General features: G+C 42.1%; 1 protein-coding gene across 1 annotated transcript in view; it reads left to right on the plus strand.

The window, feature by feature from the left end:
• Positions 1 to 16341, plus strand: part of ZFPM2 (zinc finger protein, FOG family member 2) — a 486407-nt gene that overhangs the window by 213316 nt on the left and 256750 nt on the right. Inside the window, exon 4 of the mRNA XM_040354842.1 lies at positions 8349 to 8473. Within this exon, the coding sequence (XP_040210776.1) occupies positions 8349 to 8473 (125 nt within the window). The remainder of the gene's footprint in view (positions 1 to 8348; positions 8474 to 16341) is intronic.

Raw genomic sequence — 16341 nt, forward strand, 5'->3', positions numbered from 1 at the left:
TCATCGTACAGTCATCTGCAACTACAGAGGGAAAGATACGAGTGCTGAGCTAATTAAAGGGCCAGTAGAATATTACATGTGGGTTTCTGTTGAAGATGATCTTTTGGCAAGCTGCTAATTAATCATATAAAAAAGTACATACCCTGTTATGGCAATAACTTCACAACAGGATATAGCAACTTTACAAGAAGACCTAGTTAAAATAGAAGGCTGGGAAGCTAGATGGTATATGAATTTAATTTTTTGTGGGCAATGGCTGGTGTTGGTGCTTCAATCATCACGGCAGCACCTTTAGACATTGAAGAGGCCCGGCTTTGAGGGTGCAAGAGCGGTTATGCAGGGCGGGCGGAGAGAGATGATGCCATCTCTGCTCTTCCACCTGTTTGCTTCTCTCATCCACATGCCTGACTCTCTAATGCAGCACGCCTGCTCGCCGAACTCACCACCCGGCTGCAGAGAGGCCACGACCCGCTGGTTAGGCAGGTTAGGCAGGGACTCGGGGCTAAGGGCCCCATTTTTTGGGGATATAGCCCCAATAGCCACCCCCTAGCGACGCCACTGGTTCTGAGGAACAGTCATGATCCACCTGCCCTTTGTCACAAGCTATTGCAGAGAATTCTATGATGGGGTTGTTTGGCTTCTGCTTTTTTCTTACCAAATCCTCTGTCCCCCGTCTGCCTCCCATTTATGTTTCCTCCATCTGTCTGCCCTGTTTACCTTCCCCCATCTCTTTAAAGTGTAAATTAAAATAATAAAGATATTAGACTTACCTGCTCTATGCAATGGTTATCTACAGAGCAGCCACGAACCTCCTCTTCTCAGTCCCCCTCCAGGCCTTTAGGCTATTCCTCTTCTCAGTACGTCACCATAGGAATCCTCTTCCTATGGTGGCACACTTGCGGGCTCAATCCTGAACCGGGCTGTGTGCATTCATTCACACACACAGTGTGGCTCCACCCCACCCCCGCTCTCTGCTCACAGGATTTGATAGATAGCAGCAGGAACCAATGGCTTCAGTTGCTGCTTTGGTGAGCAGAGAGAAGATAGGGACTAAAGACAGGTATTTGCACCCACTTCCGCCACACAGTCTGCGGGTAGACTGCGGGCAGAACGTCACCTCCCGTCCCCCCCCCCCATTGTGTTCTGGAAACACTCGGCTCCCAGAACACAGCGGGAGACAGTCAGATGGCGCAGCGTGACTCGCGAATGCGCCGTAGGGAATCGGGCAGTGAAGGCGGAGCGCTTTACTTCCTGGTTTCCGTCACCGAGGATGGCGGGGGGGCAGCAGCGTGACGAGCGATTGCTTGTCCTCTGCTGCGGACGGCGCTGGACTCAAAAGTCAGCAACTGCAGTATTTGTAGCTTCTGGCTTTTAATATTTTTTTTTTCAGCGGACATCCGCTTTATATGCAGTAAAGCATGCTTGATACTGAGGAACCTAAGGGGTTAATCCTCTGCATTATGTAAAAAGGCTGTTTGATCCAGTCTTCTCCGATCCTCACCTTCTTTCACTGTCCCCAATCTGATAAGACACAGTCTTTGGAGTCACTCTGCACATGCTCAGTTTGGTGTGTATTGCTAGACAGTTTTTTTTTCTTGGGAGAGTGCATGTTATCAGCACATGGGCAATCAGCACTGCCAAGACAGAGGGTCATGGTTCCTCCAGCCTTATAGGACAGTCAGAGGAGAATGAAAGCTCCTCCTACAAGCTTTTAACCAGACACTGATAGAAGTCATAAGACTGCTATATACTGCTGGTGAGAAAAGGAATTTAGCAGTTTATATTTACTAAAATAATTGCATTTCCATGTTCTGTGTACTGTGGGAGACCAGATTTAGTGAATGCAGGGTCCTGGGTTTAGTAACACTTTAAATTAAAAAATGGCTCAGCTTTAGAATCACTTTATTGTTGCTGGTAGTTTTTTAGCGTATAGGTACACTTATATACAGTATACTGTATAAGGTAAAGATTTTTTCTTTAATATAGAATACAGTAGCTGATAAACACATCATCTAAAACGATATATTGGTTTAAAAACAGCACAGATGTTCCTACATCACACACACTCTAATCATGCACATGATGAGGTTATGAAAAATGACCAATATTATAATAAATTGCATATAATATATTGTGCCTTTCCTTGTCATCTATATGCAAATGTAAATTGTTCAGGTTGACTTGAAATGTATAGGATTGAACAAAAATATACATTATGTCTACATGCCATCTGCCATGCCAGAATGATTATTCATAGACTGCTCCCAATACATGATAATGAAGACATTTATCTGTACCTAGTGAAGACCTTTTCAGTCCTTACCCTTTTCCTTGTCATGTATTTGTTGCAGTGTCCTAAGTAGGAAATCCTAAAAAATATTGCCCCCCCCCCCCCTTAAAGTAGAAAACTACAGTATATAAAGAGGCAGCACATAAACACAATGAGAAAATCGTACAAAGAATACCGCTTTCTTTAGTACACAGCTTTCGAGAGCCGACCACGACAGTTCATCCGAAATTATCCAAAGGGACAAACACAAAAATGTTTCTCGGACAATACCAGTTTTCGTCCAAAAATACAATACAAATACAATACAATCACTTTCTATATTTTTATTCTGCCATGCGAGAATTTTCAGAACTTTGGTAACCTCATCATTTTGAAAATGGAGACTAGCATGCAAAAAAAAAAAAAACAGATCATTATTTGTTCAATAATCTCATCGTATGTACCAGGCTTTAGAGTTTGCATGTTCTCTCTAAGGCCTCGTACACACGACCAAGGAACTCGTCGGAAAAGACACATCGTTTTCCTCGACGAGTTCCTTGTTAGGCTTGTCGAGAATCTTGACAAGCTTTCTTTGCATACACACTGTCAAGACAAAATCTCATCGTTCTCAAACGTGGTGACGTACAACACGTACAACGGTACTATAAAGGGGAAGTTTGATTCCACTGGCGCCACCCTTGGGGCTGCTTTTGCTAATCTCATGTTACTGCGTGTTAAGTAAAAGTTTGGTAGGAGACGATTTGCACTTTTCAGTCTGTTACAGCGTGACAAATGTGCTATCTCCATTACAAACGCTACTTTTTCAGAAGGTGCGCTCCCGTCTCATACTTTATTCTGAGCATGCGCGGGTTTCTTAGCATACCCACGAACGTGTTTCTCGTCGAAAACCAGCCCCGACGAGGAACATCACTAGGATATATTATCTGGAGTCACTTGACCTACACAGTCAATCTCATAAAGTGGACAGTCCGCAGTAGTCACAAGTGAAAGCATGCGCAGCACCTCACAGCCATCTCCCTCTAGTCTCTTCTCTGCCCAGGGTCATTAGTACTCACAGGACTTTGTTCTCTGTAAACACCTTCTAGCTGGGTACGCCTCTCCCTGGAACCCTCCAGGGAACTGGCCTCATACAGGGATCTCTAGCCTGGCATGAAAGGCCTTTTGCAATCCACCTTAGTCCCCACCTTCTTAAGGGACAGTCAGCTCCTCCTGCATACAGGTCTAATCCACCTGGCCTCCTGTCCTCTCCAAGGCCTACATGTGCTGGTTACATCCTCACAGGAGTGGGGTGTTTGGCTCCCATGTCCCAAGAGAGTCTGTGTCCCTTACCCTTCTAGTTTATATATGGGTGCTGACTCACCCCTGACATCACTTGTGGGAGGGCTTAGCAGCTTGTGCCACTAGATACCACTGCTGTACCAGAAACTATTCTGATTCAGAACCACCTAGTGGCAAAGCTGTTAACTGTGCCTACCTTGTTGGAAACATTTTCTTGATCATCAGTTGCAACCAAGGGGATGCAGCTGCTGATCAGTGTATTCTGACAGTGGAGAGTCCCTGCTTTCAGGATACAATGTCTCAACAGGGATGATTTCTCCATCTACCTCACTTAACCGCTTGCCAACCAGCCGCGATGTTATACTGTGGCAGGTCGGCTCTCCTGCGCAAATCGCTGTAGCTGTACAGCGGCTCGCGCATGCGCCCGCTGGTCAGGCAGACTCAATGTCCACCGGCGGCCCACGGACGCCTAGTACAGAGGCAGAATAGGGATCTGCCTTTGTAAACAAGGTAAATCCTCATTTTGACAGGAGACATGACAGAGATCTACTATTCCCATTGATCAGGAACAGTGATCTCTGTCATGTCCCTGGTAGCCCATCCCCCCTAAAGTTAGAACACACCTAGGGAACACACTTAACCCCTTGATTTCCCCCATAGTGTTAACCCCTTCCCTGCCAGTGTAATTTTTACATTGATCGGTGCATTTCTGTAGCTGATCAATGTAATAATGTGACTGGTCCCCAAAAAGTGTAATTTGGGGTCAGATTTTTCCACCGCAATGTCGCAGTGCCACTAAAAGTCGCAGATCGCCGCCACTACCAGTAAAACAACAAAACATAAATAAAAGTCCCTAAATCTATCCCATAGTTTGTAGACGCGATAAGTTTTGAGCAAACCAATATACGCCTATTGCAATTTTTTTTAAACCAAAAATATGTAGAAGAATATATATCGGCCTAAACTGATGAATACATTTGTTATTTTCAATTTCCTTTTTGGATATAGCAAAAAGGTTTTTTTTTTATTGTCGCTCTTAGTTTGTTTATAGAGCAAAAAAGCAGTTTTTCTTGGGTACAGCATCGCACGACTGCGCAATTGTCAGTGCCGTATAGCAAAAAATGGCCAAGTCGTTAAGGGGGCAAATCCTTCTGGGGCTGAAGTGGTTAAAACAATCTATCTATTGCCAGCTTTAAATTGTAAGCACCTGGAAGGCATTATGTATGGCACTACATAAATTGATGGCGCTATACTATAAAGAACTGTTATAAAAACAAACGCGTCACACTAACAACCAGTATTTTCATATTCCTAAACCACATACTGAATTCTCAGTTGTACATGTATTCTCACTGTTCAACTAATACAAACTTTTGTTCCTGTGTTATAAAGGCAGAAGGGTAACCACAAGTCCGAGGCAGCCACTTAAAACTTGTTTATTACATGGAGTCACTGTAAAAGAATGCATGGGCGAGATGGTGATTGTTCCCCTGTTGACATGAACTGATAATCACTGGGATAATTAGACAAGAGAAGCCATGAAGTATAAACTTAGCCCTTCCAGATTATAAACTGAACAGAATCACACATGCAAGTTTGGACGTCTCGGCAATCAGATCACATTTGCTTACATGTAGCCGGGGAACAAGCGAACGAGAATGGAGATAATGCTGAGTTCTGAGTGATGTCAGCCTTCATCTTATCACGTCTCTGCTTCTTCATTATGTGTATTAATTTGTCTACTTTCATTGCTGCAACTCTAAAGAGGCTGCAAGTTTCCTGATCTCTGTTGCTGTTTGCATAGCTGCAATCTTGCAAACTCCTATTAACTTTGAAATAATAAGAAACATTAATGGCTACTAAAGCTACCCGTATTTATTGGCGTATAACACACACAGGCGTATAACACGCACCCTAACTTTAAGAGGGACGTTTTAGGAAAATAACTTTCCACAGCCTCCTGCGTATAACACGCAGGCACAGTTTACCCTCTATTTTCAGGGTAAAAAAGTGAGTGTTATATGCCAATAAATACAGTATTTAAAACAAAATACATAAAACTTTTGGAGAGAGTGATGAGGGATTAGATCCCCCGGGTTTTTATTACAGTCTATGTTCCCGTTGTGGAGACTCTGGAGATTTACTAAAACTGGAGCACTCAGAATCTGGTGTAGCTGTGCATGGTAGCCAATCCGCATCTAACTTCAGCTTGTTCAATTAAGCTTTGAGAATAAATTCTGGAAGCTGATTGGTTTCTATGCAGAGCTGCACTAAATGTTGCACGCTCCAGTTTTAGTAAATCCCCCCCCCCCAGTGTCTATTTTTCCTGGTTACCACTGTCACTGGGACTAAAAGTCAAGAACAATCTAAAACGTTTTAGTTGTCACCAGAACTAGAATAAAGGAGAACTAGTCCAAGCTTGAGCTTCAACTGCCTATTGTTTCTGTTGCTTAGGGTTTTTTTCAGGCAGTATTGGGTGAACAATGTTGGAACATTGCCTGTGCTTGTTTAAAACTACCCTCCAGCTTAATACCTGCACCACAATCCCCCTTTCACCCTTTAACCAATCACTAGCAAGAAAACCCTACCTAAATGTCCCTTTAACTCACCCAAATCCATGGTGAGCTCCAGTCCCAAGTCTTCTCTCTACAAATGAGGGTCCTTCTTCAGGAACTCATGTCACTGCATGCATGATGTGGACACTTCCTATTGGCTATACAGCACCACGTCCTCTTAGGATCCAGAAAAGGTGACTTCAGTGGTAATGCCAGCAAAAGAAGAACGGTGTAAGCATAGAACTGTAGTACCATTCCCCTGATCCTGAAATGGCACCAGGAAAAGACCTGGGTAGACAAACTTAGGTGAGAAAGTGTTCCTTCACAAGACTGAGATAGCACTAATCAAGTGTGAGTTTAGCCTTGAGATGGGCTTTATAGTTGTGCCATGATGCCAGATTTTCCTAGCAGATGATGTTATATGAAAGAAGAACGGTGTAAGCATAGAACTGTAGTACCGTTCCCCTGATCCTGAAAAGGCACCAGGAAAAGACCTGGGTAGACGAACTTAGGTGAGAAAGTGTTCCTTCACAAGACTGAGAAAGCACTCATCAGGTGTGAGTTTAGCCTTGAGATGGGCTTTATGGTTGTGCCATGATGCCAGATTTTCCTAGCAGATGATGTTATATGATTATTATAAAAATAAGTGATTATAACTATTATTATTATTAATATTATTCTCAGTGAAACTTTATTGACAAAATGTCTCTACAATCTTTCTCATATAGAAGAATGGTATAACATACAACTGCCCTTCTGAAAACATGCCTGACCCTAATTATAGTGATATTTGTAGTCAGAATCTGGATACTGGAGCGAACGCAACCCCCCAACCATGGTGACCTGAGGTGTGCCATGGTCGCCCGTGAGAGTATGCTTAAAAGAGGGCATACCCCAAGTATGAGATATGGAAAAAATGGGGTAATGGGTGGGAGGAAACCCAGAAATGCTAACCGACGACAGAGGATGGAGGGGAGATTATGAGACTCCAAACTCCTTCTACAAATGCAGGCTAGCCAATGGCCAGCCTTCTAACTTGTAGTCAGAGTCTGGATACTGGAGCGAACCTAACCCCCCAACCATGGCGACCTGAGGTAAAAATAAGTAATTATGTATATTATTATTAATAATATTATGCTCTGTGAAACTCTATTGACAAAATGTCTGTACAATCGTTCTCATATAGAAGAGCGGTATAACATACTTTCTGAAAACATGCCTGACCATCCGATGAGAACGGTCCGAAGGAACCGATGAAGCTGACTGATGGTCCGTCGTGCCTACACACCATCGGTTAATTAACCGATCGTGTCAATACGCGGTGATGTAAAACACAACGACGTGCTGAAAAAAAAACAAGTCTAATGCTTCCAAGCATGCGTCGACTTGATTCTGAGCATGCGCGGGTTTTTTACCGATGCTTTTGCATACTAACGATCAGTTTTGACCTATCGGTTAGGCGTCCATCGGTTCAATTTTAAAGCAAGTTCTCATTTTTTTGACCGAAGGTTAAATAACCTATGGGGCCTACACACGATCGGTTTGGACTGATGAAAACGGTCCTTCAGACCGTTCTCCTTTGGCGATCCTATTGTGTGTACGAGGCCTAAGTATAGTCATATGTGTCAGACCTGTGCCTATTTCATTAATGATATACAGTATAAATATACCCCAACAGCAGGTAGTAATATAACCTAAATTATACTTAGGGACCTGTTCAAAATTCACGCAACTTTAAACCCAAAACTCACTCAAGTTTCTAATTGAATCCTATATTAAAACAATGTGTAAATCTTTGGTAAGGATTGGGTGAATCTTAGGTGAAGACATTGATAAATACACCCTTATACCTTACATTTTTTCAATGATGAAAGATTCCTGGGAAGATTACTTTCATTATGCTGATCTCATCCACATACAATCTACAGTATATCTAAGAGAATCTTCATAAAGGCTTTTTTTTTTGTATCGTCATTTGGCGTATCCCTTGACCGTAACCCAATCAACACTATATTAGGTAAGAACGGATAGCTAATTACTTGGAAAATAAGGTTCTCATCTGCGTAACAAAAATAAATCACCTCATTTTATTTTCATGCAAGTCTGCAGTCACTTATTTTGACAACTGTAAGTCATTTCAGATTGTGTCAGGCCTGTAAAACAAACAGAGAGATGTGACCGTTGTCAAGAAAGAGTATTCAGCATCTCGTTTTCTGTGTCTGTAGGAGAGCTGGAAGTGTTCCAGAAGGATGGAGAGCGGAGGATTCACAGCCGACAGCAGCTTCCAGTTGGAACGACGTGGGGGCCCTTTGCTGGCAAGATGGATTTTAACAATGATAACAACACTTTGGTATGTGGCTCTGATAAAACACTTTCTACTTGGTTGATTTTTGTTCAGTGAGGTTGCCAAAATGAAAAAAAAAATGTGTGTGTGTCTGTATATATATATATATATATATATATATATATATATATGTATATATAAATATATATAATACATATACATATTATTTAAAAGCACATTAACTATATATAGTTTATGCAATTTATCATTATATGCAATGATATGAACCTAATTCAAGCACAGGAATGGACATAGGAGTCAAGGGCAGTTGCAGGTCTGCCATTGGCAAGCCAAGGATTTAGACTTTTATCACTTATGTTCATTTCTATTATTGAAGAAGTCTTTTCTGTTTGCTGCAGTTCTTTACATTGGATGTTAGACTGGGAGTATCTCCTATAACTCTGCCGTTTATACATATAGATAATATACATTTATATTTTTTAAAGAAGGTTAAATGGGCAAACCAGTGTACTAGTTGAAGAGCACATCCTACTAAAATTGTTAATTTTTTTGAGGTTAGTATGTGTATAAAGACACCCATGTTTACAATGAAGGTACACGTACATGAGCCAGTTATCATCCCAAACAATAAGTGGTTTAGAACTGTGTAATGGACATGCCTGACTTTTAGGGCCAACACATTGGATAAAGGCAGCATGGCAATGTAACCACTTCATTAGTTGCATTTCGTTTTTGGATGCCATGTCCTGGTATCTGCCTTATTTATCCATCACTGTGGTTTACCAACCCTATTTTAGGTAAGACAATTGAGAGTTGAATGAGAAGGAGATGTGTCAGTAGACCAGTTTGTTCACCTCTTACCAGTTTAAGGACTCTTGTACACTGCTGCTGGTAAACGGACGCATTTTTTTCATTTTCAACTGCTTCTGAGCAGGGTCATTTATAGTTTTTTCGAGGCAGTTGAGTTTAGAGGCTATTTTTGGAATGCAAAAAAATGGGTTCAAAAGCATTTCAAGCGCCAAACCTGGCTAAACGCGGTAACTTGTGTTAAGCAGCGTTTCGTTTACAGACGTTTTTCATTTTAACCCAAAAAATGTTTTCTTCAAACGCTTCTAGACGCAAACGCTGCTAAACGCGGCTAAATGTGACTAAACGCATCATGTAAATACGGCTAAATGGACGTTTTTAGATGTTGCTTTCTAGCTGTCAAGTTACATTGTTCAGGAGAGGTTGAACGACATCCTGTTTACATGAAGCCTAAACTGTACCTTTTATAGCCTTTTGTTTTAGTCCAAAGCTTGGAACTTCTATCTTCTTCTCATGCTGCTCCTTGTCATCATGTTTGTCAAGATGTGCAGAATTTGCAATTAATTAAAATCAATTAAAGTGTTTCAGGACAGTATTATCCTATGCATGGGGCAATGAAAACAATTAGATTGGCTGATGTGGGGAAATAGATCAGGCAAATTTAAGGCAAGAGAAAGAATGAGAACAATAGGACCTCTTTACTCTTAAAGGATTGGTGGGGGAACTGAAAGGAAGGTGTGTAAGTGCAGCTGGTGGGGCCACTGTTAAAGTAAACCCATTGTTTTGCCTTGCATTGGTAAAGCAGAGGTTTACTTCACCTAATTTGTAATACCTTCTTAAATTTCCTCTTTTTTAACAAGTTCAAGGTTGCAAAGAACCTGATTGAAAATCCTTGCTCTGAGCTTCTAGGGTCCATGCTTTGTTATCGATGGAGGAGGTAGCTCTGTAGGAACATCCATACAGGCTGTGGAAAATGTGTGCTGGATGAGCTGCTCTGGGTCACGTTAAGCATTTTCCTTGTGAAAATATTGGAATGTAAATTTGTAAATGTGCGGTTCCGACTGGCTGAGCTGTTCAATTATGAATATGTGAGCGTAACTACAGTACAATGAAGCGCTATTACTGGATGCTTAAGCCTTTCCTCACTCTCCTGCAGCAGCCGGCTCTGACTATATGGAATGGAAGGAAATCACAACATGCAACTGTGCTTTCATATACAGACAATATCCGTATATAGAAACAATAACCAGCAAAGGGTTCTGGGTAACTTTATATACCGTATTTTGTAGTAATCACTCTAAATGGACTCTAGAAAACACGTCTGCATAATTCTAATTTGAGAAATTGTACATATCATAGGTATATTGTAAACTTTCATGTAGTCTTCCTCAGATACATGAGTAGATGTGTAAATGTGATCAGCTTAATGAGAATAATAAGAATAATAGTGGGAGCTGATCTTTCTTGAAATTCAGTCATAAGCAGTGTTAATTTCGACAATGAAAATATTTTCTTCAACGAGATTAACACTATTTTAGAAGATTAAAATACGACTAAAATGAAAATAATTCAGATAACTAAAATATGACTAAAACTAAAACAATTCAGAAGACTAAAATATGACTAAAACTAAAATGGCATTTTAGTCAAAAGACTATGACTAATCTAAATTGAAACTTGAGGTAAAAAATAACACTGGTTATATGTGATATATAACACAATATAAGACAATGGCTAAATCTGTGTCTGTAGTGCCGTATAATAACGTTATTCGATTTTTCATCCAGGAGTATATAATGAGTTTGGAAATTCCAGAGAATTTCAATGAACAAGCTGAAGTTGGAAGCTGATTGGCTACCATGCACAGCTGCACCAGATTTTGCACTCTCCAGTTTTAGTAAATCAACCCCAATGTGTCTGACAGCCACCAAGAGACAATGCTCAATGGAAGACCGCATTAGCTGGGCTGAAGCAATATTTTGCATACTACTGTGTCGAGAAAGAACGGACAGATGGTGGGTGATATACATCCAGACAACCTTTCTTAGGGTGGTGGGGGACTAGTGACAGGACCATTGTCTGAAAGGACCAGCAATAGGCAAATAACAATCAGTGACTAAAAGGACCAGTTAAAGTTTAACTAAAGGCAAAACTTATTTTTTTTAGTTTTAGTTTTGGATAGAGTGCAGAGAAACTAGAATGCTTGTAAGTTTGTATTGCTGTCTGTGCCATGCCCTGTATAACCATTATTGTTGAAGGTGAAAGTAAAATTTTAGGTTGTTTGGGGGAAGGGGCGGCTGGCCGCGTCACAGGGGTCATGGGCAGAACCCCTCTGGTCGGTCAGTCAATAGTCGGGGCCCCGCACTTACCTCATCTGGTGGGCAGCTCTCCAGGTGGCGGTGGCTTCTCTCCGGGCTTTGGGTGTCTGATTTCTTTGTTCACCTGCCTCTCCTCCCTCCTCCTCTTAGTGGGCAATCTGAGTTTTGGCCAATCGGGTGATGGGTGACCCACTACCTGATTGGCCAGGAGGAGAATCAGTGTTTACAATAGCGAATATTCATATGCTACTGTCACAAAACTGGTTGGTGTTCAGGCGCAGAGTTATGCGCCCCAAGCCCACCCTTTTTTTAAGCCTATTAAAGCCTCTGGATCTAATCACGTGCTTAAAAAAAAAAAAACCTGATTGGAATCCATGAGTCCGGCACCCTGCATTTAGATCAGGGGTCCGGACGCATGGATATGGGGGGCGGTGCCCGTGCGCCTCTAATGGATGGGCAACCACTGCAATGCAGAAACTAGTTATGGTGACCCAAGGGTCCCCAAGGAATTCCCTTAAGGTGCAGGGGTATCCTCTCACTTCGTGTTTGGCTATAGGACAGGAAGTGAAGAGAAATCTCTGCAATGGGACAATGGTGGCAACAAAAAAACCTGACAGGGGTAACAACCCTCCCTTGCTCTGTCCAAAAAATAAATAAAGTTTTGCCTATAGTTCAACTTTAAGATTGTGTGCAACAGAGAGCCTTTCTATTACAAATGAGCTAACTGACTGTGTTGCCATGAATAACATTTTACCATGTTGTTATTGGAAACCTTTAAGTGTTATGTCTGGACTGTGTATTTGTTCACATTTTCAAGTAAATTCTGTTGTTTCCCTTCATTAATAATCCCTAACAATTTGTCCACCTACTATCTGAACCTGTGAAAGGTTTGTATCTACCATAGGGATCAGGAAGGGATTTCTTGTCCACCTGTTGGAGCAAATTGGTCTTGTTTTGCCTTCCTCTGGATCAACTATGGATGTAGAGTTGTGTTTTTGGAGGTTTTTTAGTTAGTTTTTTTCTTATGGTTGATCTTGATCTATCTATCTATCTATCTATCTATCTATCTATCTATCTATCTATCTATCTATCTATCTATTCACCCATTCATCTCTCTTTCAATCCCTCTCGCTTTTATTTATCATTATTATTTTTTTTTAGAGTCACTTAATCTAGCCATACACAGTTTGGTTCGAACACTTCCTCCATCCTTGCTAACAGCGTGGATGGAAGAATCTCCACTGCTGGCTATTCAGGCAGATGTGGCACCTGTGGCTGCCTAAATACAATGGTGCTGCAGAACAGTGACTGCCTCTGATATGTAGAACACATTTCCATGCAGCTCTGTCAATTTTTAGATCCAATTTTGACAAGCTGTGTGATGCTTACAGGGCCAACCCACAGCTCGGAAACAGCAGGAATTGTCCGAAACTTAAGCCATCTATAGATAGATTTAAATATCTTTCTATTTCTCTGTCTTTATATATGCTCATGGTTTGATCTAAACTGGTAAATTATATCCAGTTAGTAATATTAATATTTAAAAATAAGTAGTGTGGCTTCTTCTTTCATAATGTGGCTTCTTCCTCTTAAAGTGTAGGTTCACCCAAAAGTGAACCTCCGCTTTTCGGAACCCTCCCCCCTCCGGTGTCACATTTGGCACCTTTCAGGGGGGAGGGGTGCAGATACCCATATAATAATACAGGAATTTGCACCACTTCTGGGTATAAACTCCCACGGGAGTCCCGCCCCTTCGTGTCTCCCCCCCCCCCATTGTGTTCTGGGAAACACACAGCTCCCAGAACACAGCGGGGACCAGTGAGGACGGTACAGCACGTCTCGTGCATGCGCAGTAGGGAAACAGGCAGTGAAGCCACAGCGCTTCACTTCCCGATTCCCTCACCGAGGATGGCGGCGGGGGAATCCAAGAGCCAAGCGGTAGCTCCGCTTCGGCTGTCAACATTGCGGGCGACCTGGACAGGTAAGTGTCAGCAGCTGCAGTATTTGTAGCTGCTGGCTTTTATAAAAAAAAATTCAGGTGAACCTCCGCTTTAATTCTATGATATACATGTAATGCTCTATATTATGCAATATGAGGAGCAAAATAATGCCTTTTTGTATAAAGCATTCAAGTATTATTAGAACACCATGTATTAACCCGACTCGGAGGGATTGGTAACCAGACATGCCCTTCCACCCATCCCACAATGCAACAGTTGACATCCAAATAACCTATAGCAAAACTGAATATTGTCAAACAAGGCGGAGGAGGGCTATCAGTTTGTAAATATTGACTTTCAGAAATCTAATATAATGTATACATAGGATCTTCAGTGGAGTTTACAGAAGCACTTCAGTTATGGTAAATACTATTTGACCATAAATTTATTTTCCAGCATTGTTACGGCTGAACTTTGGGACAAGCAAGATTGTCTAAATGCAAGACTCATGTGTATTATTTATGGAATCCTGGTGTGCTGTGTGCATTTCTTCCATATCTGTGCAATGAGCCCGAGTGAAATTTCCTGTAACAAAGACCGGTTACTGCTGCTCTCTCTCCTTGTGGAGGGTGACTGGTCCTGTCTCCGCCCCCTCCTGTAGTTTTATGCAGGCAGCCTATAGTGGGTGGACCTGCCAGACCACAGCTCTGCTGTCTGCACCAGCTGCATACAGCACAATGATGATGTAACAACTACTTTTAGGCCCCGTACACACGACCGAGTTTCTCGGCAGAATTCAGCCAGAAACTCGATCGGAGCTGAATTCTGCCGAGAAACCCGGCCGTGTGTACACTTTCGGCCGAGAAAGCCGACGAGTTCCTCGTCAAGCCAAATAGAGAACATGTTCTCTATTTCCTCGTTGTTCAATGAGGAAAGTTGGCTCGCCGAGACCCTCGGCGGCTTCTCACAGAACTCGACGAGCAAAACGATGAGTTTTGCCCGTCGAGTTCCTCGGACGTGTGTACGGGGCCTTACAGATAAATAACTGGTTTTACAAAGGGATTTGGTGCACTCCAGAGGGTTTATATTCTGATATTGAGGAATATAGTCCAATGAACGTTTTTGTGCCAAGAGCTCAGCTTTAAGAGCACACTTTTAAACGAATTGCAAAGGAAAACATTTTTTTGCCTAAAATTAATGTCTGCAAGGTAGACAGACAGAATAGTGTAATGATTCTGTTAAAAAACTAGTAAATACCTATTAAATTCCTTCATCTATATCACCTCCGGCGTTCTAGTTTCTGTTCTCTCATTCACTTCCTGGTTTCCAGCGCTCATTCATGTAAGAACTAAATTTCCCAGTATGAATTGTGGCACGCCCAGTAATTCACACCTCCTTGAAATCTCTGAGGCCCCGTACACACGACCGAGAAACTTGACGGGCAAAACACATCGTTTTGCTCGTCAAGTTCCTTGTTCGGCTGTCAGAAAACTCGTCGAGCCAAATTTTCCCATTGCCCAACGAGGAAATAGAGAACATGCTCTCTATTTGGCTCGACGAGTTTCCAGACGGGTTTCTCGGCGAAAAGTGTACACACGACCGGTTTTCTCGGCAGAATACGTCTCCCATCGAGTTTCTTGCTGAATTCTGCCGAGAAAACCGGTCGTGTGTACGGGCCTAACACGTAGAGAGCATCCTGCCGCACAGATGTAGTTCCCAGGAGGGGGTGAGCACGTCACTGACCACCGCAGTAAAGCCTCCCTTCACGGTGGTGAGTAACAATCAGACAAGCAGGAAGTGAACAAAACAGAGAAGAAATAGAGCAACTTCTGATCAAAAACTAACAATGAGGAAGTGAAAAGAGGAATGTCTGCAGGTAAAGGATGCTTATTATGAAAAAAACATTTTTCCTTTACAACCCCTATTAATGCCGAATGTCGAAATAGCCAACTCGTCAAAATCTCAAGCTACTTCACTTCTGGTGACACTCCGGACGCAGATTTCGAGGCTCTACTGGCCATGCACACGCGTGTACCCGACAGAATAACAGAAACCACCGGCAGCTGTTGGAGAACTCAACACGTTTTTAAAAAAGGTTAGTGATGTACCTTGTGCATGTGCACTGCAATTGGTAGATCCAAGGAAAACTCGTCCAGTTCTCCAGCAGCTGCCGTGGGTTTCTATTATTCCATTGGGTGCACGCGTGCGCATGGCCAGTAGAGCCAACTCATTGAAATCTGCTGCTGGAGAGTAACCGGAAGTGACATAGTTGGAGATTTGAATGAGTTGGCTATTTTGACAGGACACTGGTATGGTGAAAACCTAAGAGATTCTACAGACCCAATTACCCCCTTTCTACTGTTGAAGTGTAAACTGGATTTAGCTACGGTAGTCATTAAAAAGCAAAGACAAAGTGATTGAAGGATTGATTGATATGATGTACATATGACTCTTTTTCATGGTATCAGAATTTTTCACATAGACCTTGGTAGGGCACCGATCAATCCGTAGTGTTTTGTAGACTTTTATACACTAATCCTGAGTGTGAATCATGTAAGTTGAAATGACTTTTCAGTTGTGAGACCTTTTAACAAAGGACATTTAGAAGGTTCTTGGTGAGAAAAGCTTCTTACCCTGAGCTGTGAGATGCTACAGATAGTATGCATTTTACAAAGGATTCTCAGGCTGCTGTTAATGATTATGGATGTTCTCACATACACACCAAGGCCAGGTGGCTAAGAACTTTTCCTGCATGCTGCATTCTAATGAGCTTCAGATTGTAAGCTCTTCTGAACAGCTTGTTTTAATGTTTATAGATGCACTGTTTATCATGAGAGACGTGAAATAC

This window comes from Rana temporaria, chromosome 5 (assembly GCF_905171775.1).
Source record: "Rana temporaria chromosome 5, aRanTem1.1, whole genome shotgun sequence".
NCBI classification, from domain to species: Eukaryota; Metazoa; Chordata; class Amphibia; order Anura; family Ranidae; genus Rana; species Rana temporaria.